The sequence below is a fragment of the Stenella coeruleoalba genome (genome assembly GCF_951394435.1).
Source record: "Stenella coeruleoalba genome assembly, chromosome: 17".
Classification (NCBI taxonomy): domain Eukaryota; kingdom Metazoa; phylum Chordata; class Mammalia; order Artiodactyla; family Delphinidae; genus Stenella; species Stenella coeruleoalba.
This window is the reverse complement of record NC_137163.1, coordinates 10,136,023-10,163,736: the sequence shown is the minus strand read 5'-3', so window position 1 is coordinate 10,163,736 and position 27,714 is coordinate 10,136,023. Positions and strand designations below refer to the sequence as shown.

Sequence of the window (27,714 nt, the reverse complement as noted above, 5' to 3'; positions counted from 1 at the left end):
AGTGGTTAAGACTCTGCGCTTCTACTGCAGGGGGCGCGGGTTCGATCCCTGGTGGAGGAGCTAAGATTCCCACATGCCGTGTGGTGTGGCCAAAAAACAAAAAAAAACAAACAAAAAACACCCAAAGTAGGGAGTAAGTTTATGGAATGTGTTGCCTACAAAGGGGTAATGCAAATATAAGCTCCACAAAGTTGAGAAACCCAATCAAGGGCAAGGTTAGCAGGCAAAGGTTTACTGCTAACACATCAAAGCTGGTCTAGACAGCACTGATACCTTCCCACAACACCCTTTATCACCACTGAACTAATCGTCATCGGTATTTCTCGTGTTCCTATGCATTACAGCAACGAGAGCCCAAATTCTTAAAATCTTGATCCTACAACACAACAGTCATCCTCAGAAAAATCGCTTTTTAATATATTCTGGCACGGAGGTTAAGGGCTACAGAGGTTCTCATCCACTACATATAAACATTCTGCCTCACCCTCCAGGAATCAGAGTGCCTCTGATTCCTCTCCCAGCCACCAAACTACAGCAAAAACGGCAAGGAACTTGGGCCTCAATGCCAGGTTAGGAGGTCTCAAGGTAGTGAAAGGATAAAATATGAACCTGTCATCATTCTTTTCCCCTCAGAGATTTCAGAGGAGGAGAAAGAGGGGGGAAAGCAGGAGACCTCCAATCTCAAGGAAATCTTCCAGGATTTGATATATAGGAATAAGCATTTCTAGTTATCTTTTTATGATTGAAATGGTCAAGACACTCTTAAAAATTGACCTTCCGGGACTTTCCTGGCAGTCCAGTGGTTAAGACTCTGGGCTTCAGGCTTCCCTGGTGGCGCAGTGGTTAAGAATCCGCCTGCCAATGCAGGGAACACGGGTTAGAGCCCTGGTCCAGGAAGATCCCACATGCCGAGGAGCAAATAAGCCCACGAGCCACAACTACTGAGCCCGTGTACCACAACTACTGAAGCCCACGTGCCTAGAGCCCGTGCTCCGCAACAAGAGAAGCCACTGTAATGGGAAGTTCACGTACCACAACAAAGAGTAGCCCCGCTCGCCTCAACTAGAGAAAGCCCACATGCAGCAACAAAGACCCCACGCAGCCAAACAAACAAAAAAAAGACTCTGTGCTTCCACTGCAGGGGGCATGGGTTCGGTCCCCGGTTGGGGAGCTAAGATCCCACATGCCGCACAGCACAGACAAAAAAATGGAAAAAAAAAAAAAACTGTCCTTCTACTTTCCCTCATAATTTGAACTAAAAAGATAAAGTATTCTCTGAAGTGAGAATTCCCTTTTTTTTTTTTTTTTTTGGTGGACTGAGGTTTCTTCTTAACATTAATAGTCGCCATGAGGAGTGAAAGCTATCAGGCAGGATGGCTTAATATCCAATCATCAATGAGTAAGTGAATCTTAGACCAGGAAGGGACCATCTACGCTGGCCTTGGACTTTGAGCTTCCAGAACAGTGAGAAATAAACTTCTGTTGTTTATAAGCCACCTAGTTTAGGACACTTTGTTAAAGAAGCCCAAACTAAGACATGCACTAACATGGAAGACTCAAGCTTGACCATCTAACCTTACTAAGAACTTATTCTACAACATCGATCTATGCCAAGTAGTCATTTAGCCTCTATTTAAATACTTTACTCCGCACGACTACATCCAAAGAGTAAGTCATTCTGTTTTCAAATGACAAATTTTTAGACTCAAGTCAATTTTTAAAAACTTTTTAAGAAACTTCAGCCAATAATCAAATGATACACACTTAATCTGACATGAATTCAACCCTCAAGAATCACACAAAACTTGTATTAAGCTGAAACTCACCCACTTGTTAATTTCTCCTCATTGGTCCCAGTTTCCACTGGCCTCTTGGAACCAAACTAACCAAACAATCCCTGTGTTGCTTGACAACTCATCAAACATTTGAAGTAGCTTAAAATATATTAAACTGAGGTAAAAGAAAGTTATGCATCAGACTATATACACACACACACACACGCTCACGTATGCAAAAAATTACAAGATAATCTCCTGTCTCGTAATTATGAGGATTTAGCTTCTGAAAGAACTTTATTTAGAAGGGTTTATTTAGGAAAGTAAGGACCTTCTTAAACATTACAGACTGAAGGAACTAAGGGCAATAGAATTCATTTTTCCCTGAGCAACTATAACCTAACTTTTATATCCAAAGCACCTTGCAGAGGTGCTAGTTGAAAGTAATTACTAAATGAAAAGTAAAAGTCAATGAATGAGATCTTACTGTGTATCACATAATATGCTAAAGTATTACAGATACAGTATTATCTCATAAAATCCTCAACTATTTTATGTGGTTAGTTAGCACCATAATCCTTACTTTACCTCTGAGCAACCTGAGGTCAGAAAGATTAAGTAACTTGCTCAAGGTCAACAATTAGTAAACAATGAAGGTAGAATTCTCACTGAGGAAATTTGGCTCCCAACATTTCTCATAACCATATGGCCATACTGCTTCTTGGTCATAAATAAAAGTACACATAATTTATCCGAAAGGAGTTAAGAAATTTTTCAATTATTCCTGAAAGAAATTAATTCAGTACCAGCATTAAAATTTCTAAATTAGGAATAAAACTCTCACAGAAAAAAAATTTCAAGAAAAAAAAAAAATACGATGACTAGAAAAAGACAACAGATGCTAACTAAGAAATGTCCTTAAATATTTCTCTACCTTGTCAGATTGTTCTGTTTGAGCCTGGCACGCTAAAGGAATTTAAAAGGAATTAGGGACTTCCCTGGTGGCGCAGAGGTTAAGGGTCCGCCTGCCAATGCAGGGGACACGGGTTCAAGCCCTGGTCCAGGAGGATCTCACATGCCACAGAGCAACTAAGCCCATGGGCCACAACTACTGAGCCTGCGCTCTAGAGCCTGCGAGCCACAACTACTGAAGCCCGCGCACCTGGAGCCTGTGCTCCACAATAAGAGAAGCCACTGCAGTGAGATGCCTGCGCACTGCGACGAAGAGTAGCCCCCGCTCGCCGCAACTAAAGAAAGCCCACGTGCAGCAACGAAGACCCAACACAACCAAAAATAAATAAATTTATAAAAAAATTAAAAATAAAAGGAATTTAAATGTTTTCCTTGTTCTTGAACTTAAATTAAAATCTCTTACACATAACTTCTCCAGGCTCATCATAAACAAACAGAATACAAAAACAAAATATAAATTTTCTCTTCTTTGTAATCATATAAGTTTTAAGATACATACTTCAATAACTTTTCTACATTTTGTACATCTTTAAATCAGTATCTTAAAAGATAATATGATATCTCTCTTAAGAGATAATGCTAAAAAGACTCCAACAGGGGTCATTCATTACACTTTGATCTTTCAGATGAGGTGGTAATTAAAACCACTTATAGGGCTTCCCTGGTGGCGCAGTGGTTGGGAGTCCGCCTGCCGATGCAGGGGATGCAGGTTCGTGCCCCGGTCCGGGAGGATCCCGCGTGCCGCGGAGCGGCTGGGCCCGTGAGCCGTGGCCGATGGGCCTGCGCGTCCGGAGCCTGTGCTCCGCAACGGGAGAGGCCGCGACAGTGAGAGGCCCGCATACCGCAAAAAAAAAAAAACAAAAAAAAAAACCCATTCTCTTAAAGCCTGCAACACACTATAGTCTCTAAGATCAGTCCTGTCCAATATAAATAGTGATCTACGTATGTGATTAAAAAAAAAAAAAACCACTTATATATGCTTTATTTATATCATTTTTAAAAACAGTACTTTACTTCAGTTAGAGAGTAGACAGATTCCCTCAGTAAATTTAACAAGCATACTCTATAATTATTTTCAAATACCATGGTCTGATACCTTTCACTAAATAATGTTATAAAGGCTGATTTACCCAAAAACAAACAAAAAGAAACTGATTTACAAAAAATTGGAGGTAATCTACTGTTTGTCAGTATAGTGGAGCATATTACTTTTAAATGAATTTTTGAAGCCATTAAGTAAGACCAAAATGCAGTATGTGTATATCATATAAACTTTTTTGAATTAAGTATGCTACCCAATAATTATAGCTTTTAAAGTTTCACATAGCATATACAAGGACAACACTTATATAAATCCAAGGTCAAATCACTTAACTACTTTGAATATTTTTACCGTATGTCTAAAGTTGCTGGGAGGGAGAAAGGAGAAGAGAAAGGAAGGAAATGAAGGGAATGACAAGGGATAGAAAATCTGAGGCCAGAATATAAGGTTCATGAAATGACTTGAAATCATGTAGCTCAATTCTCTAAATTCATAAAAGAAGGGAACTGAGGACTAGAGAAACTTGGTGACTTGGGCAAAAGCAGCAAATTAGTTTTTTAAAAGTGGGGCTTATGGGCTTCCCTGGTGGCGCAGTGGTTGAGAGTCCACCTGCCGATGCAGGGGACACGGGTTCGTGCCCTGGTCCAGGAAGATCCCACATGCCGCAGAGCGGCTAGGCCCATAAGCCATGGCCGCTGAGCCAGCATGTCCGGAGCCTGTGCTCCGCAACGAGAGAGGCCACGACAGTGAGAGGCCCACATAATGCAAAAAAAAAAAAAAAAAAAAAAAAGTGGGGCTTATTCCAATGACGCTGACAGTGCAGCTTTTAAGAACATCTTTAGACTATGGCATCAGAGTCAGATCACACTGATAGAAAGAATCAAGGACCGCGACCAAAAAAAAGGAAAAAAAACAAAACAAAACCAAAAAACCCAAACAAACACCACGAAAGTCAGACACTCCTTCCATGTCCTCTTCAAAACAAATATTAGGGCTATTTTTGTCGTCAACCAAACTTCAATACACCTGCCATTCCCTTTATTAGTAGTCAGCTACAAGGTCCTGGACATTCAAATTTAGTGACACCATTCCAGGCTCTTCCTAGCTTAGGCTGGCATGTTCTCATGTATAGTTCATACTCCTGAAGTAAATGGAAGACACTTGGTGACTTCTTACAAGTCTTGACCTTTTTTTGTGCTTCCATAACACAAGCATCAGAGCACTTACTATTTGCATCCTTCCTATGACAATTATGACATTTCTCTTGTTAAACTTTTAGCATCTCAAACTGATATGTTACTTTCTACATGTTTATTTCATGTTCCCTGAACAAGAATGTGAGGTCTTTGAAGGCAAGCACTCTCCAGGGCTTCACACTTATCTTCTGTTCCCTTTTCTACAGAATATGCTGTTGTTTCTCTGATTATTGATCAGCAAACAGAAGTTTCTTCAAAGCTATTTCGGTTAGAATATTTCTTAAGGAATGGATGTATAACTCTACTTCTATAAGATTAGTTATACAGAACATAAAAAACTACACTTACTCAAATATGATGGAGAAAGAAAGGTCTAGCTGACTTTTCACTAATAGGAGTTCTTAATCTGAGGTTCAGAGAGAGAATTCAGTGATCTGCTGAATCTGGATGGGAAACTTCTTACTAACCTCTACGTGAGATTTAGCAATTCCTTCAATTAAGATTATAGGTAACAAACCACAGTAGGATTAGAAATATCTATGAATTTTTCATTAATAAACATCACAGGTATTTTCACATTACATTACAATTACTGCAAACTCATCATTATTCAAAATTGCAGTACTTAGCAGAATTGTCACTAAAGCTTATTCTCTAATGTGAGAAGCATATATAATACTCTAACAAAAATTTGCATTTTAATATTTGTTAACTACATTTCAATACTAACTGGTTTCCCTTTTAAATCTATGCATTTTACTTCATAAAATCATGGATTATTATTAGAATTCATGGAACAAAAAAATGGTTGAGAACTCCTGCACTGTAACACAGAGAGTAGGTGAGATGATTACAATTCCAAAGGACTACTATGATAACTGTCATATCAGTTCTAATAAAATGACAGGCAAGTTTTGAAATATAAATATCTGTTTATAATTAGAAAGAACACAGAGACTTTAAGCTGATCATTTTCACTTGAAGAACACAAAGTATGTCTATAGAAAAATTACATTTCCAAATACCTATTAACTTGTTATAATTAAAACAATTACAGGATTATAAATGGTTAGGTACTCAGGACCCTTTAACGGTAATTATTTTTTTGTTGTGGTTGTGTTCTTTACTTTCAAGACTTTATAAAAGGACCAAAAGCCATTATAGGTAGAAGTGTCTTTCCTTCTAGCTAGCTTTCAAATATATATATATACATTTTATTTTTAACTACTACAATTATGGCTTAGACATTTTTTGATCAATTATACTGGTGACAGCTAAAATGACTTAAAAAGGAATTCAAAGAAAAACACATACCTCTCCTATTGAAAGGAAGCTGCAAAAAAAACTTCTAATTAATCTATATTACTTCCCATTCTAAGCCAGAAACTAAACAATATAGGGTATTTCGTACAGACATTTTTAGCAGTTCAGTATTATATACAGAACATTTTCCTTAAATTATATTTAGTCAATATAGTTTTTTATTTAAATCATAACTTTTCATTTGTATTTGAATAATCATTTCCCCGAAAGACATATTTACCTTCAGCCAGTGCTGGTGATTCTGTTCTTGTCCCTCTATCTGTTTAAAGAAAGAAAAAAGGAAGAAAGTCTAAAACATTATTATAATTTAAAACAAGTTTTAATTTTATGAAAACTAACTTTAACAACAAAGTTCATCAATGCTATCACATACCACATGCATGAGCCATATATTTCTCCCCTTGGATTAACTCAACAACTATTTATGGAGGACTTACTAAGAGTAAGGCATTATCTTAAGCCCTGAGAAATACCAATAGGTGATACAACACCCTAGTTGTCACCCTCAAGATATTAAAAGACAAGCAGGTGTACCAAGAAAAGTACACAGTTCTCATCATAGCTTATGAAGCAGGAGATAACAAGGGAAAAAAAATTAGTAATTCTTCTTTATTCACATACCAAGAGAAAAAATTAGTAATTCATCTTTATTCTTGTAAAATTATCAAAAGAGGCATATTTCTATATTCTTATCACAGTTGAAGTTATTTCAATGTATTAAAAAATCAGTTTTATTACAGGCACTAAGATCCTTATATTCCATGACAATAACCTATTATAAGCCAGAGGCACATTGGCAAAACTCACCGAACCACAAAGTCCTCTCTAGGACTGGTTTTACTTTTTCAAAGCCTTATTAAACAATTTTAGGTGAAATGAAACTTTCAGAATGAGTTTACTCTAACTTTGCAACTAAGAACAAAGCCAGATAACAAACTAGCTTAATTCACAGAGTGAGGAGATACATTTGACTAATGTAACTAATCACCTTTATGTGAAATTTTCTTCCCCTAATTATTTACCTTATATAACCCAAGAGTCCCGGATTAACAAATATAACAAAAATTTCTATGTATAAAAGATTGGTAACATCTTGAGGGAACTGTCATCCAAGCGGGTAAGTGATCTGACACAGTCTTCCCAAGGCCAAAATGTGGCACTGTGTCTCTGACAGATTAAAAAAAAAAAAAAAACAAGAGTCCAGGAACCAAAAGATGAAAAGTAGACTGGCAACCTTAGGCTCCACTGGGTTAAAAATTCTGATTCTGCAGGAGAAGGGGAGGCGCTTCAGTCAGGAGCTACAGGAAGAATTCCAAAGCAATAATCAAACGGGAGAGGAATGAGGGGACGTGGCAGCGCGGGGCGGCGGCGGGGGCGAGGGGGGTGTCCTGTAGACTGACCCTAACAACCACGAGGACTTATGGCTGCTGCTACACAACAGGCACAGGAGAGAGGGTATCGCGAACCTAGGGGATTCGACTGAGGCTGCCGTGCCCAGGGATAACTGGAAATGGGCAGCTGCAGCAACTACGGCCCGACAAGGATAAAGTCACTACAGGCACTGATCCCCTGGGGAAGAAAATCTGGGTCACTCTACCAGGAGAATGGATCAGCCTGTTGAACTGCTGGCTGAAGGTGAGGAAAATCTAGAATAAGCAGTGGACTGAAGTAATGAACGTTATTCCACTAACCCTCCTGCTATAAGTCTGATGTAGAGACTGTGGCCAGCCACCACCTTGAAAGCTTCGCAGTAAAGGGCAAGCATTCAATGGAGGGTACAAGAGGGTGGGCTGTATGGGACACCTCTCAAGCTCTGCCTCACATCTGCACTCCAGCTGAGGCACCTCCCCTTAGCTGCTTGCTGCACTGGTAGGGCTCACTTCTCGCTCAAAGGCTTTGCAATAAGAGATACCTAATGGAACTCTTCTGCCATCCTGAGTCATAATGAACCTGGAAGCATGAAGGTGTTAATACCAACACGCTGGGCAACCCCTAACCGATGGGGGGGGATGAGGTCTGGTAGATAAATACCTTCTTCTTCCCACCAAAAGGCATATTCTTCATGTCTTCTGAGGGCTTCCTAAGGATCAAGCCCCAGCTGCTCACAGAAGTGACCAGGTCAATAATACACCCTTAGACTGACTTTCCTTCTCTGTATCACGTGCCCTAGTTCTCCAACTTCTGTTTCTTGTTAATATTTCCCCCAATAAATCACCTGCCTAAAAAGTCCCTGTCTGAGGCTCTGCTTTGGGGGTGAAGCCAGGTCTAGACACTTGTCCTTCAGGATACCACACCTCCTTCCTTTCTGTCCCACCTCACTAGATGCTCCTTCATCTCCCTTGCTGAACTCCTCTTCTCTAAAATCCCTGAATGCTGACATGTCCCAGGGCTCAGTCCCAGGTTCTCCACTCTCTTTGTGACTTCATCCCATCTCAGACTTTCTGGATCATCTATATAGCTCAAATTTATTTATCCAATCTAGACATTTCTCTCCACCTCCGCACTCTCATAGCACTGCCTACTCAATATTTCCACCAGGATGTTTTAACAGAGACCTCAAACTTAACATGTTCAAAACTGAACTCCATCTCACTCCCCAAACCTGACCTGCCTGCAGTCTCCCTCCTCTCAGTTGATGGCACTTCTGTCCGTACAGCTGCTCAGGTAAAAACCTTGGATTCCTCTGCAGCTACTCTTTCTCATACATCCCATATTCAACTCAAACTCTCACTACCTAAAATCTTCATGGCTACTATTCTATCTCCTGTTTACTCAATGTTGAAGGTTCAGCGGCATTAGCAGTATTAGATCTACTATTACTTCTGTATTTAAGCGCCTCTAGAATAGGCGTTGCAAAGTTAGATGCTGAGACCACGTTAGAAGTGCTAAGTGGGGCTTAATATCTACAGAGTGCCACAGCTATTAACATGCCAGATTGAAAATACAGGTGATCGATCCAATGCAAAGTACTCATATAAAACAATTTTTAGATGTTATAAAGTAATTAAATAAGTTTTGGAAACACTCAGTAGGCGAAAGAAACAGTCTGAGGGCTATATTTGGTTGATGAACCATCAGTTTACAACTTCTGCTCTAGAACTCTGTATTGTCTATAATTGATATAGTATTAATCCTTAATCTTTTACTTTCCTCCATCAGTTAGGAGATGAATGGGAGTTATTTATATTCAAAGCCTAACCGCTCTGGTTTTCCTCAAAAGCTCCTCTTGGATCAATGCTACTACAAATGGAATGAATAAACACATTTTTGCTTTTTCTGCCAAAGGAAAACTTCCTTCCCTAAGACCCAATGCAGCCACCCAGAAATAAAACAAGTGGCTTGGCTGGCCACTTGCATAAACCACAGGAGAAAAACCAGTGCCACTTACATAAAACCACGGGGGAAAAGTTCCATTGATTCTCATTTTTAATAAATCAAGAAATAATAAAACACTTGTAACTGTTTTCACCCTTAGAAATCAAATGTCAGGTCCTAAGTAATGAATATTAGATAATATGTAAATTAGATAATCCAAGCATCTAAAATCTTTAAACCTAGAGGTTCCTCAAGTGTTAAAATTTCTCTGCCTCCAGCAAAACGTAAGAGTTATGACTTCAGAGCACTGTCAGCCACATTTACAGCTTTCCAATATTTTGAATGATGGTAAATAAATCTAACTGCATTAAATAAATGGTGTTGAAATAATCCCATGAAAAAATGAGATACAACCTTCTCAACCTAGATTGCATTCCTCCTTCACTTGGGTACATGATAAAATCTAATTGAATTCAATTTGTTTAAGCTCCCCTCAACATACACAAAGCAATTTAAAAAGCCATCTTAGAAACAGAAAAGAGCACTTGAAATAAAGGGCCTATTGACCATGTTTGCAGATCGGACAATACTACAAAAGTGCATTATTACATAATTCCAACAAATATCTGATTAAGTTTTAAATTTGAGAACTTGAAAAGGTTATTCTATATCTATTTGAGAAAAAAGAAACATGCAAATCTACAAAATTTTTTTGAAAGACAGAAGAACAGGTGAGATGGACTCATCCTACTCATTAATAATTAAAACACTGTGGAACTGGTGTAGATATATAGTGAGGGGAAGAGAACAGACATCAGAATAGGCCCAACTGTATATAAATGTAAAACAAAAAAAAACACCACCAAATATTTATCAGAAAGTCTATTTATGTATACAGCACCAAAATAGATACCTACGAGATACTATGATGAAAAAGACTGTGCTCTCTAAAAATGTCTAGTCTTACTACAGCAATTTAAAAATGTTCAAGGTAAAAATGAGTAGCATGAGTAACAGCTACATACAGTGCCGTGGCAATTACAAAATTCCAGCTAGGAAATCAGGTATTAGAAAAGATTTTATGAAGCTATGGAGCTCTGGTAGCTAAAGTAGATTCTGAAGAATGAATAGCATCTGGACAAGAAGGTAAAAAGTACAAAGAGAACATTCCATGTGAGGAATGTATAAAGTAGTCATCACAGGGCAATGAAGAAAGAAAACTTTATTTAATAAATGGTGCTGAAATAATTCCATGAAAAACTAAGATACAACCTTCTCAGCCTACATATTCTAGATAGAGAAGAGTTTAATTTCTTAAAGCTAAATCTCAAAAAATAGAAAATAATACCTTACTTATCTTTAGACGAATAACTTGAAGCACTATAAGAAATTTAAAATGGAGAGAATCAATCATATAAAATTTAACATAAAGGAAATCTAAAATGTTTTAATAGTTCATGTAAATATACACAAAATCACATCAAGAGAGGAAAAGATTATCATGGTAATTTGTATGAGAAAGCAAAACAGTAAACACATATATGAAAAAATGTACATTCCCTAATAATAAAAAGGAAATATAAGCAAAGTGGTTTATAACACTGATTCTGGAATGAGATAAACCTGGGCTGAGTTTCCACTTATTTAAATTATTAGGTTATCTGTAAAATGTTATCTGAGCATCAGTTTCATTTATCTGTAAAATAGCAAAAATAATCTTAAAGATTATGTGAAGATTAATGGAAATGACAGTTTTGTTGAACATAATCACTATTTTTCTCATTTAATATTAAAATTACAATATATACATATCTATTTTGATATTCTATCTCGAGTACACTATACTTAAAAGTATCCATGTCTAAGACACTGCAGAAAAATACATGAATACAAATCTCAGGCTTCTATGTCATCCTACACCATAATTACTACCACAAAGCTGGTTTCATGAGAAGAAAGTGTGAAGGTTACATTAAGGGCCCCACTCCCTGCTATACCAAGAACTACATTTTCTATATTGATAAATTATCAAGGTATATATAATATATACGATCAACCTTGATATTATGTAATAATTAATACCTTATTTAACTATATAATCCTTTGATACTACATAACTTAAATACATCTTAAATTGGCACTATCAGTAAATTTGTAAACTCTATTGTAAACTCATGCTCCCAAAGGTATAAATTATAGACATTTCTCATGAGTCTAAAGAAGTTGTATTATCTCCAGGAAGAAGTAAATTTACAAGTAACAGTTGAATAGACAGCTGCAGGTCTTCAGAACATGACTTTATTTTTGTAGGTTCTAAAAATTTCTTATAATTTTCATTTTCCCTTTTACTATAAGAGCAACACATGCTCACTAAACAAAATACAGAGGGAGAATAGAAAGAAAAAATATCACTACCTGTAATCCCACAAGCAAAGCTAACTACTTGTAACAATTTATTTCATTCCCTTCTAATGCTTCTTCTATGCATATCTGTACACAATTGAACACCATTTTCTTTGTATGCATCCTGTTTCTTATCATTCATATCATAAGCACCGTTTTCACATCATTAAAAATTCTTCCCAAATCATTACATCCCATCCTATCATATGGGTATATCACATTTTTTTCAAACACTTTCCTACTACTGTACATGCTATATCCAGGGCCTCCAAAAGCACATAAAGACTTTGTGCAGATTAGCAAAAGTTATCCCATTCTCAAATTATGAACTGGTATTTTATTGTACAACTTGAACAACTACACAAGGTAGCTGTGCCAGGGTTGGGGTTCAAGAACCCCAGCAAGCAACAGATCTGGCTGTGCATACATGTATCCCTGCCCATGAGTCATGCTCTTGCGTACTCACAAAAATAACCCCTGGACATCAAGGCACAAATATGCCTAAGCCAGTGCCAAACACGCCTGCCCCAGATTTCTCAGAAGAGACTACGACATTAGTTCCTGTCAGAGGGGGTGGTAGGGGTAGGGAGGTGGGAGTTTGAGAATCATCCCCTAAAAGGGCAGGTAAGTGAAAAAATAATCTCAGGGGATGCCTGGAACTGAATCCAGACAAGACACTGTTGTACACACCAGTGTGGCCGTGAGCATGAGCACTCCTGAGTCCAGACACGCCACAGATGCTGCTGTGCATCTACATACCAGGCAACCGCTGCTCCAAAGTGTGGCCAGAAGGCCTTGATCCCTAAACCCAGCCATGACCTCAGAAGTGACATTTCTGTGTTGTGCCTGATATACAGATGTGGCCCCTTTGTGCAGAGAACAATGTGAATAATTATCCTGGCTATGACCAACACAAATCTTTGTTGAAATAAGTTTAAACTAAGATACGTAGAGGTCTTGATACCTAATGCCAAATTGCTTTACAAAGGTGTGTTCCAATCTATACTGTCATCAGAACCATGCATCCTGGACAGGAGCTTCATTGTTTAAAAAGTGTGCCTGTGGGGCTTCCCTGGTGGCGCAGTGGTTGAGAGTCCGCCTGCCGATGCAGGGGACACGGGTTCGTGCCCCGGTCTGGGAAGATCCCACATGCCGCAGAGCGGCTGGGCCCGTGAGCCATGGCCGCTGAGCCTGTGCATCCGGAGCCTGTGCTCCGCAACGGGAGAGGCCACAGCAGTGAGAGGCCCGCGTACCGCAAAAAAAAAAAAAAAAAAAGTGTGCCTGTATGTGTGCTTGTACACATACACATACAATATGGTGCCTTCTTCCACACTGCTTTTATTGAACTACTAATATAGTAGTTTTTCCTCCGCATTTGTAAAACTAACCCTTTCTCATTTTTCTATCAAGGCCTTACTTATTTTTAAGAGGATCACTGTCAAGTTTGAACTTCCTAGATCAAACACTCAATATAAATGTATATGATAAAGTTAGATATGGTCTTTAAATATTATCTTTCTGTCTACTAGGCTGCCATTTCATACGTACTTATGGTGTTTGAGACACTATGCTAAGCACTTGGCATGATTTATTTCATTGAAGGCTAACAATCTAATGAGATTAAAATTATTACCCTCTTTTCCTTGATGAGGCTTTAAAGGGTGAAGTAGCTTACCCAGAGTCACGAGAGAGGGAGGGGTGAAGGTAGAGAAGAAGGAAAGGGAAAGAGGGGGAGGAAGGCAGGGAATAGGTGAGAGAACTATTTTTCAGGAAAATGTTAAAGCAGTAACAGTTACAATATTCCTTTCTGTAAATGTGACTTTCTGTAAAATAAATACTACTTCCCTACTAACTTCCTCGTAAAATTACAATGATTCCTTAAAAAACAACCCACAGCAGCATAACTGGAAACCCTGAGGCAGGGGCTTCATAAAAATGATCACCAGGCTTTGGGAACATTATGCAGAACCTTCTTACTTCTGGATCTCCTGGCTACCGTCATCGCCTTGCCCTGATTACTGGACTTTCTACAATGGGATTTCTCTAATACCTAAATTCAGGTATGTTTTGGAACATACGGCAGCAAACATATTGTAAGATGCATTTGTGGACAACAGGTGCTGCAACCATCCCAACCTAAAGATTCCACAGGCTTAAGATATATTCTGTAAAACAAATACATACCCTATTTTTGCAGTCCCATAAACTCAAATTCTGTAAAACAAATGCTTGTTTCAAAGAAAATAGTTTTCAGTGTTGTTCATGTAATCTACTCCATATATTCAAAATCCCTTATATAATTTACACATAGGATTTAATTTTAAAGGAATGGTAAATAAGAAGAGAGGTAATAACAGGAAAAATTTACAATTCTATATGTAAGGAAAATATCATTTTCCCTAGGGTCAATTTTAGAAAAGATCAAATAAATACCTACTTGTTTAATTATACTTCCTCCTAGAACATAATGCCCCAAAAGCATCCTAAGTCACTGTATTAGCACTGAAATGACTATCTTTTCCAGCTTCTTGCCCTGTTTCATCACCTCTACCCCTCCCATCACTGCCACTCTCTCCACTCCTAGTCCTACTCTGAATTAAAAAGTTTTAAAAAACAAACTATGACTAAATTTGGTTCATCTCAGAAATGCAAAGTCGGGTCAGAAAACCTAGAACTGATTTTTACCACATTAACAGATTAAAGGAAAAATACTCACATATGAACAGGTAAAGATGCAGAAAGAGCTTTTGATGAGAGCTATACTTACGTGTAATTAAAAAAAAAACTTAGCAAAATATGAATAGAAAGGATAAAAGGTATCTACCTCTACCAAAAGCCTATAACAAATTAAATCATTCTTAATGAAGAACTGTTAGAAACGTTCCCTTTAAAATAGAAGTGAGACAAACATGTCTGCTATTACTACTTCTATTCAACACCATACTGCAGGTTCAAGCCAACTTTAAAAGTCAAGAGAAAGAGATTAAGGGTCAAAAAAAATTTAAGGAAAAATCAATTCATTGATTGAGTTTGGCAAGGTAACTGAATATTATTATCAATATGAAAATCTCAATTGCATTTCTATTTTCCAGTAAAAAGCTCAAAAGAGAATTTTCCCCACAGACACAATTTACAATAGCAAAAAGAAATACAGTAACTAGGAATAAATCTAACAAAAGTTCTGCAATATATGCATGGAAAAAATCATAAAACTTTATAAAAAGCCATAAATAAATGTAAAGACATCATGTTCGTAAGAAGACTCAATACTGTAAGAAATGTCAATTCTCTCTAAAATTCATGTAAATATTAAATGCATTTCCAACCAAAATCCCCAAAGTATTCTTTTATAAAATTTTATAAGCTGATTCTAAACTTTACGTGAAAAAGCAAAAACCCAAAGAACAGTCAAAACGCTCAAGGAATCAAACAAGACAACTTGCCCAATCAGATATCAACATGTAAAATAAAACAGGGGCTGCCTTGGTGGCACAGTGGTTAAGAATCCGCCTGCCAATGCAGGGGACACAGGTTTGAGCCCTGGTCCGGGAAGATCCCACATGTCTCGGAGCAACTAAGCCCGTGTGCCACAACTACTGAGCCTGCGCTCTAGAGCCCATGAGCCACAACTACTGAAGCCCGCGCGCCTAGAGCCCATGCTCCGCAACAAGAGAAGCCACTGCAATGAGAAGTCCGCGCACCACAATGAAAAGTAGCTCCCGCTCGCTGCAACTAGAGGAAGCCTGCATGCATCAACGAAGACCCAACACAGCCAAAAAATAATTAATTAAAAATAAATAAGTAAAATAAAATAAAACAATAGTAATTAAGACAGAATGGTATTAACATAAAGACAAACTGGCAAATGAAAGACAGCACACAGTCCAAAAGCAGAATGCATAGTACAGGAACAAATACAGACTTTTATGAAGAGAAAGTAAATGTTAAGGGGCTGCACTGCAGATCACTGGGGAAAAGAGACTGTTGCATCAATGGAGCTGGGGTAATTGATTATTCACATAAAAAATAAAATAAAATCCCTATCCTATACCATACATAAACCAATTCTCACGGGATTAAAGACTTTAACTTGAAAGGCAAAACTCAAACTTTTACAAGAAAATACAGGAATGGCTCTTTACAATCCCAAGGTAGGGAAGGGGTGTTTAATTTAAATGAAATATAAAAAGCATTAACCATAAATGAAAAGACTGATAAAATTGATTACATTAGTATCAAAAACCTGTTTATCAAGACACTTTAAAGAAACTGAATATATAAACCACTAAACTACAGAAAGATACTGACAATGTATATAACAGAGAAAGGATTAGTATCTAGTATACAAAGAACTGCTAAACTCATAACAAGACAAAGAAATCAATGGAAAAAAGGCCCACAGTCATGAAGAGGCATTTCAATAAAAAGAAGCACAAAAGGCAAATCCTCAGCCTTGACATTTATCAGATAAAACAATATGAAATACCATTTTACACCCATTAGATTAGTAAAAATTAAGAACTCTAACAATATTAAGTGCTGGCAGAAATGGGTATCAATAGGTACTCTTAGACACCCAGTATGTGGGATTATAAATTGCTACAATCACTTTAGGAAACATTTGGCATTATCTTGTTAAAGTGAACACCACATACCCTACAATCTAACAGCTCTACTCTCAGGTATATACCTAGAGAAACTCTTGCATATAGATGCCAGGAGAAATGTACAAGTATGCTCAAAGCAGCATTCACTGTTACAGAGGGAAAAAAAAAATAACAAAACACTGGAAACAATCTAAACTGTCATTGATAGGAGAATAAATAAATTGTAGCTTTTTCACACAATGAAAATGTATAGAGCAGCCCAAAGGAGCTACAGCCACCTAGAAAGATAAGGATGATTTCAGAAACAATGACGAATTCATTAAAAGTCTCAAGAAGACTACATAACAATTTTTACATAGCTCAAGAAACAGCAAAACTAAAATACATATTATTTAGAGATGCAGACATTTATGGGTTTTTTAATCTATAAAAGTGATAAACTTCTAAATACTCTCAAAAGTTTAAATACTCTCAAAATACTTTTAAATACTCTCAAAATTCAAGAGAGTATTTTCCTCTAGGGGGAGGCAGGGAAATTGTATAGGGAAGCAACAAAGTAGGTTCCTAGATCTTAATTAGTGGTGAGGTTCACGGACTTTCACTTTATGCTTATTAATGATTTATAACTTACATATCTTTCATATATGAAGTGCTGAAGCACATTACAGAACGGTTCGGTAAAATGAGTCAGTGAATTCTTAATCTGCATGTCATGCTTATGGTGACAGCAAACAAGCATGTTTTCTCCTATCACTGTTAAAGAAACTGATAAACCTACACACAAAGCACAAAGGTGAATGGTACAATTTAGTACCTTGACTTTCAGGAATCTGCTGCAGTTTCAAAATAGCAGAAGTTTTTAAGAGAAGCCTTGCCTCTTTCTAAGGTTTACAGTAAAAGCCCTCTTTTCTCCATCAGGATAATCAGAATCAGAAGTTGTTCAATTCAGCAAAATTCTTGATTGAGATAGATAGATGTAATATATATGGCATATTCATTAGCTAATCCTTTTATGAAGACCAAGACACATTCTTTGAATACGGATCACTTCTAGAGTACTGAATGGGATTTCCTGCATAGCCTACCGAGATTTTTCAAGCTCTCTGTGGTGAAGGACAGCTGTTTTGTTTTTAAATTTTCCATCCATCATGGTCCAAAGAGAAAAAACCCAGAATACTAATATACTAGGAAAAAAACCCTAGAATGCTAAAAAAAAAAAAAAAAAAAAAAAAAAAAAGGAGTTTTTAAAAGACTTGCAAAATTCAAATCCCAATATTTTGCAGACTGGCAACAGTTTATGAACTAGTGCTGGTTTACAAAATGTAACATAAAGCATGAACTCTGGAGTCAGACTGTCAGGATAAGCTCCAGACAAATTACTCTCTCTCTGTTCATCTGTAGAAGGGATAACAAACAGTAATACCTACTTCACTGGATTATTGTGAGGAGTAAATGAATATATGCTTAGCACTTTAAAATATGGTTTATTGTATAAACGATACCCATAGATATATTTTTTCTAAAACACCAGGCTGTCTTTTTAAAATGTAATGAGAAATGAAAATACTGAAAATACAGAATGCTTTATATTTCTAGTTTTATAATTTTCTCCAATCTTTTACATCATTATTAGTGACCAATCACAACACTTCTCTCAAAGCCAGTCAATGATTGGTCACTGAACATCTGCTATCCAGGTCATACACAGACTGCAAAGCATATGGTTGTTTCCTCCTTGTCTCCCAGTGACAAACCCATGTGACATTTTACAAAAAAGGATAACCAAACAAGAGAACTTGCCAACAAAGATAAAGCTACAGTAAAGGAACAAAAGTGCTAACACTGGAAGTCAAATTCTAATGGAACATAAGTGGAGCTATAGAAGAAACAGCTGACTGCGAAGAACGTTGACACTGCTGCCATTAGGGAGACCAATACGCAGTCGGAGGAAGAACTTCGTGGAGGCAAACTTATCAATATAAGTGAGAAAAGTGGGTATGATGAAAAGGATGAAGATGTCTCAGAGGAAGTGACACCGACAAAAAAATTCTTATTAAAGGAACTTACAGATATGTTTCATGACATTGAGAAGGCAATGGATGTTGGAAGCCGATCCAGACTTAGAAAAACGTATGACAATTTGGCCAAGCCATAAAAATGATACTCCACATTGTAAGCTATACAACGGGGCGGGGGGCAGGAAGCATGTGATTTCTCAGTAAATATTATAGATCTAACCTATGTAAAAATACATAAATATTAATAGGTCTAACCTACATTAACAAAAGGAAAATGGTCTCTTTTGGGAGCAAAGAATACAAAGTCCATCCATTCATGTCCCTTTCTACAACTGTGGCAGTCCACAGAGTACCTCTGAAAATTACACTTCACAGTAACAGAGACAGACAAGTCCATGGTTGGAAAATCCAAAGTCCCAAGGCTAAGTCCACTTCTTAATTTGCTCTAGCCATTTTTCCTACTGCTGGAAATACACAACCTAAGTGTTTGGCAGCAATATACCAAAAGTGCCAAATATTGAGATAATGCTCTACGAAAGTATATATTTAAGTGCAACATGTTCTCAAACTTCTGGGTCTGAACTGCAGTATCACAAATTTCAAAATACAGATGGTTATATTTTGAGTCATCTATGCAGTCTTTTTAAAAAAGCCTTATTCCATACACTAGAATGAAAAAAACCAATCTATGCAAAATAAAACTAGGAACCACTGATAAAATCAAATGTACGCATGCCACTCTTAAAGTTTCTTAATCCTTAATATAACATTAAAAATTAAGGGAAGTAACTTGCAAAATCTGGTTGTATTGAAAGGTAATTTGTGTTGCTTACAAATAACATAAACCAGTGCACCATTTAGTCTGAGCTACTGCAGAATGACACCAACCAAGCCAGCATTACAGACCTGATCCATACTGGGCCTGTGAGCTTCAGAGAGAAGCTCTGTGCCTGGGTTGTCACACACTGCTCTCCTAATTCCAGAGAGTTCTATGACCCAAACAAATATTTAATCATCTTCCTGACAAAAATACGGATCCATATGTAATACAATTTGACAGAAAGAAAGCATTAGCTTTTAAACTTTAAGCAAGAATCTTAAGTCTCCCAAAGCTTCAATTTCTTCATCTGTAGAAAGGAAGATAATACCTATTCATAAGATTGAGAGACTCAGAAATAATGTACGAGGGGCACTTATTCCACTGTCTGGCTCTTTTTCCAGGTCTTAACCTGTCACATTAGGCCAACAGCATTCCCTCTGCATAGGTGCCGTTACTACCATTCTTGCAGTTTTCAAGGCCCAAAGAGTTTAAGCAGCACCAGAGGGTGACAGAGTTTTCTGTTTGTTGATTCAACAAGCAGTACTAAAATCTTTATCTTATCTCCAGCTGTGCTTGAGATACAAAGAAATAAGCCAATCTTTATCCTGAAAGAGGTTTATGACTTCCTGTGGAAATGATACTTGCATATGTAAAAAGTAACAAGTCCTTAACAATTCTGTCCATACTAGATCACTGTTACAGACTACAATTGTAATAGAAATTTAGATAAAATTTAGTGTGAGAAGGTATATTCCAAGATAATTAAGAATCTTTTCATGGGGCTTCCCTGGTGGCACAGTGGTTAAGAATCCGCCTGCCAATGCAGGGGACACAGGTTCGAGCCTTGGTGTGGAAGATCCCACATGCCGCAGAACAACTAAGCCCGTGCGCCACAACTACTGAGCCTGTGCTCTAGAGCCCGCAAGCCACAACTACTGAAGCCCGCGCACCTAGAGCACGTGCTCCACAACGAGAAGCCACTGCAATGAGAAGCCCACGCACCGCAATACAGAGTAGCCCCCACTTGCCACAACTAAGGAAAGCCCACATGTAGCAACAAAGACCCAATGCAGCCAAAAATAAATAAATACATAAATAATTTTTTTTTTTTTAAAGAATCTTTTCATGGACCCCACAACACATCAGTTCATTCAACAAAATGTTTGGCTCTTTCCCAGGACTGAAAGCCTGTTCATTGTCATTGTATCCCCTGCACTAAGCACAATGCCTGACACGTTGTAGTCTCCAATGTGTGTATCCTGGATGAGCGGATGAGTGAATTAAGCAAACAATATGAAAAATGACTTAAGGATACCAGAATAAATGTGACTTGTTTAGAGTTATGGCCCCATAAGACTGGCCATTCTGCTAAAAGGATTTGTTTGGGAAAATGAGAGATAAGGAGAGATCAGTAAAAAAGTAATGGATTAGGGGACTTCCCTGGTGGTCCAGTGGTTAAGAATCCGCCTTCCAAAGCAGGGGACTCGAGTTTGATCCCTGGTCAGTGAACTAAGATCCCAATGCCGCGGGGCAACTAAGCCCGTGCCCTCTAGAGCCTGCACACCACAACGAAGACCCTGAGTGCCACAACTAAGACCCTATGCAGCCAAATAAATAAATATTTTTTTAAAGTTATGGGTTAACTGGGGCTTCCCTGGTGGCGCAGTGGTTGACAGTCCGCCTGCTGATGCAGGGGACATGGGTTCATGCCCCTGTCCGGGAGGATCCCACATGCCGCGGAGCGGCTGGGCCCGTGAGCCATGGCCACTGAGCCTGCGCGTCTGGAGCCTGTGCTCCACAGCAGGAGAGGCCACAGCGGTGAGAGGCCTGCATACCGCAAAAAAAAAAAAAAAGTAATGGGTTAACTGATAAAATTTAGAAAAATGTGTTATTTCCCCTATTTAAATTTAAATTAATAAACAGACTTTAAATAAATTACTCTAAGGTGTGCACCGTGGTTTTATAGATAATGGTTTTTCCAGGCTAACAAAATAATTCAATTGCAACAAGCATAGATAACCACTTTGAAGAGATACTGTATGTCTGATTTGTAGTATTACTGCACAATTATCTGAGTAGTCATCAAATAGTAGATTTTTCAAAACTATTAAAAAATGCCTTGTCACATAATTTTTTTTAAAAAAATGTGCTAAACTGTTTCCTAATGGCAATTCAACAAAGATTAGTAGAGGACTTCCAACACCAGATGTCACATGCAAGGCAGAGTATAAAATGCTGAGTAATAATATAAGACCTGCCCGCCAGAAGCTCACAGTCTATGAGAAGACACATAAATTATTGCTATACAGTGTAATACAATGCTATACCAGAGTTCTGTGGATAAAATGCTTTGGGAAAACAAATGAAGGAGTAATTGAATTCTGCCTAGAGGACAGTGTCAGAGAAAGCTAGAGAAGTGATGGCCCTTGAATTTATTTGCCTTGTATGTTTAAAAACACCACCACCACTAACAACTTCCAAAAACATTTTTCATATGCTTTAAATTAAGTAAAACATTTTTTTAAGTATTTATATGAGCATATCCATTAACCGGGGGAAAAAGGATATTCTCTCCTCCTAAAAGGGGCATTTTAAATGCTATCCATCTGGTTGCTAACAAGGGGCACATAACAGGTTAACGCTAAAGTCCTTAAGAAAAAGCTTTGTTAAACTGAGACTGAGGCAACATCTAGAATTCCAGAGAACATAGAACTTCCCTGGCAGTCCAGTGGTTAAGACTTCACCTGCCAGTGCAGGGGGTGTGGGTTCGATAGGGAAGCTGAGACCCCACATGCCTCGGGGCCAAAAAAATCAAAACATAAAACAGAAGCATTATTGTAACAAATTCAACAGAGACTTTAAAAATGATCCACATCAAAAAAAATCTTAAAAAAAAAAAAGAAAGAATTCCACAGAACAACAGGTAAGATTTTTCAGTCCCACTAAACAACAAAAACCACGCCAATTTTTTCAACAATTACTAGCCCATTTGCTATGCATGTTTAAATCTTAATCTGTTTGTCTTTTTTTTATTTCTACTTATTGGAGAGTTTAGATAATTCTAGATATTGACTACTCAAGCCTGAACTTATATACCAACTAAGGGGGAAACACGTTCAAGAGAGGACATGTACTCATCGTGGTAATCATTTCACAATATATGGAAATCAAACCATCATGCTGTGTGCCTTAAACTTATGCGGTGATGTATGTCAATCATTCCTCAATAAAACTGGAATAAACAGATAGGAAAAAAACACGTACTACTCTAAAAATTATTCTTTAATGACCAAAGTGTGTGTGTGTGTTGTGTGTGTGTGCGCACGTGTGTGTGTTAAAGCTTTATCTTTAAAACACTGTCCAAAAAAGCTACATATCCTGGGATAAAATCGATTTTTTCTGTCTATCTTCTCCTCTTTAAAAACAAACTTACATATCCTACAGGCTTTTTTCTTAAGAATGAAAGTAGCCACATGGTATCTAATGGGTTCAACAGATACAAAACATCAACAAAAACAACTACAAAAACATCACATCATATAGGTTAATTTAATTTCTCAAAAGAGCTGGTAATTCTTTAATGGAACTTTGCTTTTCCTAACTTTAAGAGGTTTTACAGAGATATACAAGTGGAAAATAATCAGTATTTCCAGATTTTTGGCATACATATGTATATTACCTAATGCTGCCTCTTATGTACTAAGAAGGGACTGTCATTTCCTGAAATTACTGTCAACTTGTACACATACCATTTTGTGCTACATGCTCAAAATAGTGTATGAGTGTTATTCTTAAACATAAGTATAAGCACAAGAATATAAGGCAAATCAATAAATTAAAACTTCTCCAACCTATGTAGAGAAAAAACTAATATTGTGCTATCTTTATTTTACAGACTTAGTTTACATGATTTAACAGATGAACATCCACAAACCAAAGGAATGTATCACTGCAATACTTCAACTGCTGTTATGAATACCTTCATATCATCAGTAATTTTTACCTATATAAAAAAATGAACAAGATATGATTTTAAAATAAATCACATAATTTAAAAATAAATCTAAAATTTTAAATGTGCCTTTACAAGGGAAAGATCTGGCAGGCACCGCCTCAAATGAGGGATCAAACTTAGTATCATCAAGAAACGTGACAGACATTGCATGCCTCCTGATGTGATACAATGGGACATCCTCAGTAATATCCTATGTAAAATACCTGTCAGATATGTTTAGCCTGAATCTATTTACAAGGAGACATAAAACAGACAAATCCAAATTATGGAACAACTTCTAAGACAACCTGCCTGGATTGGAAGGAGCAGGTATGAGGTTACCAAAAAAAAAGCAGGCGTTCCATTTCGGCCATGTTAAATGCGCCAGGTCAAGGGCCTCCAAATGAAACATACACGGAGGGTGGATGGAGTACAAGAGTAGAGGTCATGGAAGGTCAGCCCACAAATACTGCACCTCCACCCCTACGACTTCTTATTTTGAGAAAATGATCCAAAGACCAGGGATTCTTGAGAAATCATTCACAGTGGCAGCAACAAAAGACCAGTGCCAGTGTCCTAACCAGACTATATATAACCTGGACTGTGTTTTCCTGATGCTTGCCCTCCCCTTTGGTTACTGCTCAGTTTCTGGAGCCTGAATTCCTAGTCTCTGCACCAATTTTGTGAGCTTACTTGCCAGCCTCCCAATAAATTCCTTTTCTATCCAAATCACCCTGTCAATTTCTGCAAGTTGCAACCAAAGATGTTTGAATTAATTATAAAGAATATTCTGGGCTCAAATACAAAGCTAATTATAATTTCCTTCCTGATTTAAAGCCATTCCTACAAATAAGCAAAACTTAACTATGTTACAAATGTAACTCAGGTGCAGAGTATGAAAATACTATGAAATTAAAGATGACATAAATCAGCTTTTTGAGACATTTAAGAGGTGACTGTATCACTAAAACTAACACTTGAAGTTCCAAAGTATAAAATTTGAACATTAAAAAAAGTATAAGAGAACATCCAGAAGCGATGACAAAATACCAAGATCATTTTAAACTGTATCAATCAAATAAAAAACTAAAAAAGCTTTCCAGAAAAATTAAACACTGAAGCATGTTTTGAGAAAATAACACTAGAATGATACCGGTTTTTACAAAGTGTTCTCTCTGGGGTAGGATGCCTTCTTTTTTCTTTATAAATTGCTCCAAGAACAGTAATGAAAAGATTCTCCACCTGGGTCTACCTTTTCTTTAGACCCCTATTTCACATGCTTCCTCACTAAAAACCAACACATAAGTAAAACTACTTTTCATTGTTTCTGAAAACCTTTCACAATTCAAGTCAAAAGTGAATTTTTAGCTATACTAAAAGCTAACACTTCTTACATCCTTGATAGTAGTATCCTGTAGTCCCATAAATCCCCTAATCCGTTTTGTATTTTAAAGAAATACATTTAGAGGAAGTAAAACACATGTTAAGGGGAGTAAGAACCTTTAGAACTATAGGAAACATCTGCTTCAATGAGGAAAGGGGGCTATTGGTACTGGTGAATACCTACTGTGTGCCACACATTTTGCTGTAGACCATAACCTCTCTGTAAAACACTAGAAAGCAGGTGATGTTACCCTTTTTATAAAAAGTAAATGAGGAAAATTAACCTCAAAAATTGGTTTACTTACCTCATGTCAGTGCTAACAAGGGGTGACTCAAGCACAGATCTGCCTGGTCCCAATGCTGATGTCATTTTATCCACAACAAAATGCCTCAATGGGCACATTCTTCTCGTAAAAATTTGTTTTCATTGATATTTTTCTTATTAGAAAAACAATAGTAACCATTACCCTGAATAAGCAGAACCTGTGGGATGTAACCATAAAGCAACTTTTTGTTCACTGCTGTCCTTTAAAGTTATTCTTTGGTGACAGTTAATGTCCCTGAACTTTTATTTCGGCAAGCCTATGACTTTGGTCATTTTCAAATTATAAAAACTATCTGAGTTTACAAATTGATAGATCCAGTTTAGTACAACTGTCAAAATTTTTCATTCAAGGTTACAGCTTCTCCCCTATGCAGGCTAGCAGCTTAGGCAGTATTAGAGGACTGTGCTTTACCCCTCTCCGTTCCACCTTAGTAACCCAGGGTGGTCAATTAAGCGTCTCTGCAGGACATGGGCACCCTCTTAGCTCAAAAACGCATAAAGCCGATCTGTCAGGAACTGCTTTCAGGGTCCTGGGAAGCTCTCACCCACCCCAGCCCTTTGAGATCTCTCACTGAAATTCCCTTGATGGAGAACAATGCATCTCCTCTGGGAATCCAGCTGTTTATTCCTCCCCACTCCGCCCCATACCACCCTGCTCCTATGGGCTTCCTCTCACTAGTGGCCCTCATAAGGTCCACAGGAAACACGTACCCCTTGCCCCAAAGAACACTAACCCACAAAGGGTCTTCGTTTTCCTGAGCTGCCAGAGCAGACAACGTCTCCTTCGCCCAGGCATGGGTGAGACAGACATCAACCCACTGTGTCCCCCAAAACTGAACCAATCGCAGAGTAAGCTGTCCAAGTCACTGCCTGTACTTGGGGGCGGGGCACCAGACTGGGAGGGATATTAGAAGAAACTCCTAGCATACCAACAACTCAGTTCAAAAACTCTGCTAATTTCCAACTTCCTGAATCTTTTATACCAACAGATGGGGCAGGTGTTAGAAGTCACAAGATCCATTTTCTGGCTCTTTCTTTTGCAAGACCTGAATGGCGTTCTTACAACTCATCTCAGAATTGTGCATCTACTGACTGAGGGCTAAACTCAGAGTAAGAGTTCCATTTTAACATCTTATTACATAATATACTTAACACTTTTTCTAAAACTTCCACCAAAAGTGGGAAGAAAAATCCATAATCCCACCAGAGTTAGCCACTGCTAACTGCTTTCCATTCTGTAGAGTCCATTTGTCATCTGAAAATTTCCTATTTCAAGTTTTAACTTTTTAAAATCGTGAACGAAAACACCTCATTTATATAATTTCATTGAGCAATCCATTTTTCCACACAATCTAAGCATGCCATTTTCAAACACCAAATTTCCACTGAACCAATGTGCAGGTGGCTTTCTGAAACTTGTCTCTCTCTGTCACTCCCCAAAGTCAAAATCCCCACTGCCAGAAATTAAACTTCAATCTTTTTAAATTAAGCATAATCTGTATGGTCTCCTATATCTGCTACACCTCTAAATGTGGTTTTAAACCATGTATTCATCATATAAAATCATACTGCAAGAAAAATGTGAATGTCGGAGAAGTTTCTGATCATGTAATTTGACCTACACTCACATGAGTCTGGTCACAGCTCCACAATGGCTACTCAAAGTATCTCAGGATCCATCTTCACCAAGGCGAGGAGGTTGAATTCACAAAGCACAAAAGAGCAAATATGCTATTCCTTCATAACGTGGTAAAAACCAAGCTTGCAGCAGGGATCAGTCCCCATCTGACTGCAAATAAAACTATTACTACCCATACATATATATTTATTGGCTCCACACTCATTGTCACAACTGCCAAAAAGTTTATCTAATACTCAAGAGGAGATTTATGGGAACTTTAAACGTTTGGGTTTTAAAAAATTGTTCATTTATAATAATTATGAATAATAATTAAATGGATGAATTATTCATTTAATTAGTCATAAAATTTCATTTATTTTTGGCTACATTGGGCCTTTGTTGCTGTGTGCGGGCTTTCTCTAGTTGCGGCGAGCGGGGGCTACTCTTCGTTGCGGTGCTTGGGCTTCTCATTGCAGTGGCTTCTCTTGTTGCGGAGCACAGGCTCTAGGCGCGCGGGCTTCATTAGTTGTGGCACGCGGGCTCAGTAGTTGTGGCTCTCGGGCTCTAGAGCACAGGCTCAGTAGCTGTGGCGCACGGGCTTAGTTGCTCTGTGGCATGTGGGATCTTCCCGGACCAGGGCTCAAACCCGTGTCCCCTGCACTGGCAGGCGGATTCTTAACCACTGCACTACCAAGGAAGTACCAAAACTTTAAATGTTTAAAACTGGATTTGGGGATTAATTTTGTTAAAGTTTCACATATAATTTGCCATCCATTCACGGAGCACACATTTAAAATTTTGTTTTAAAGCCATGTTTCAGCAGATGAAGTGAGAAATAAATTCCATTTAACATGCTACCAAGAAAACAGCATTCATAGTTCTCAGTCCAAAGAATCTTCACTCTTCTCACAAGTTTGTGT

General features: G+C 37.8%; 1 protein-coding gene across 7 annotated transcripts in view; it reads right to left on the bottom strand.

Moving 5' to 3' along the window:
- CYRIB (CYFIP related Rac1 interactor B) overlaps window positions 1-27,714 on the bottom strand; it is a 154,558-nt gene that overhangs the window by 47,560 nt on the left and 79,284 nt on the right. For all 7 annotated transcript variants that reach the window (XM_079902279.1, XM_079902278.1, XM_079902274.1 and 4 more), the window contains one exon: window positions 6,529-6,567. In XM_079902279.1, the coding sequence (XP_079758405.1) occupies window positions 6,529-6,567 (39 nt within the window). The remainder of the gene's footprint in view (window positions 1-6,528; window positions 6,568-27,714) is intronic.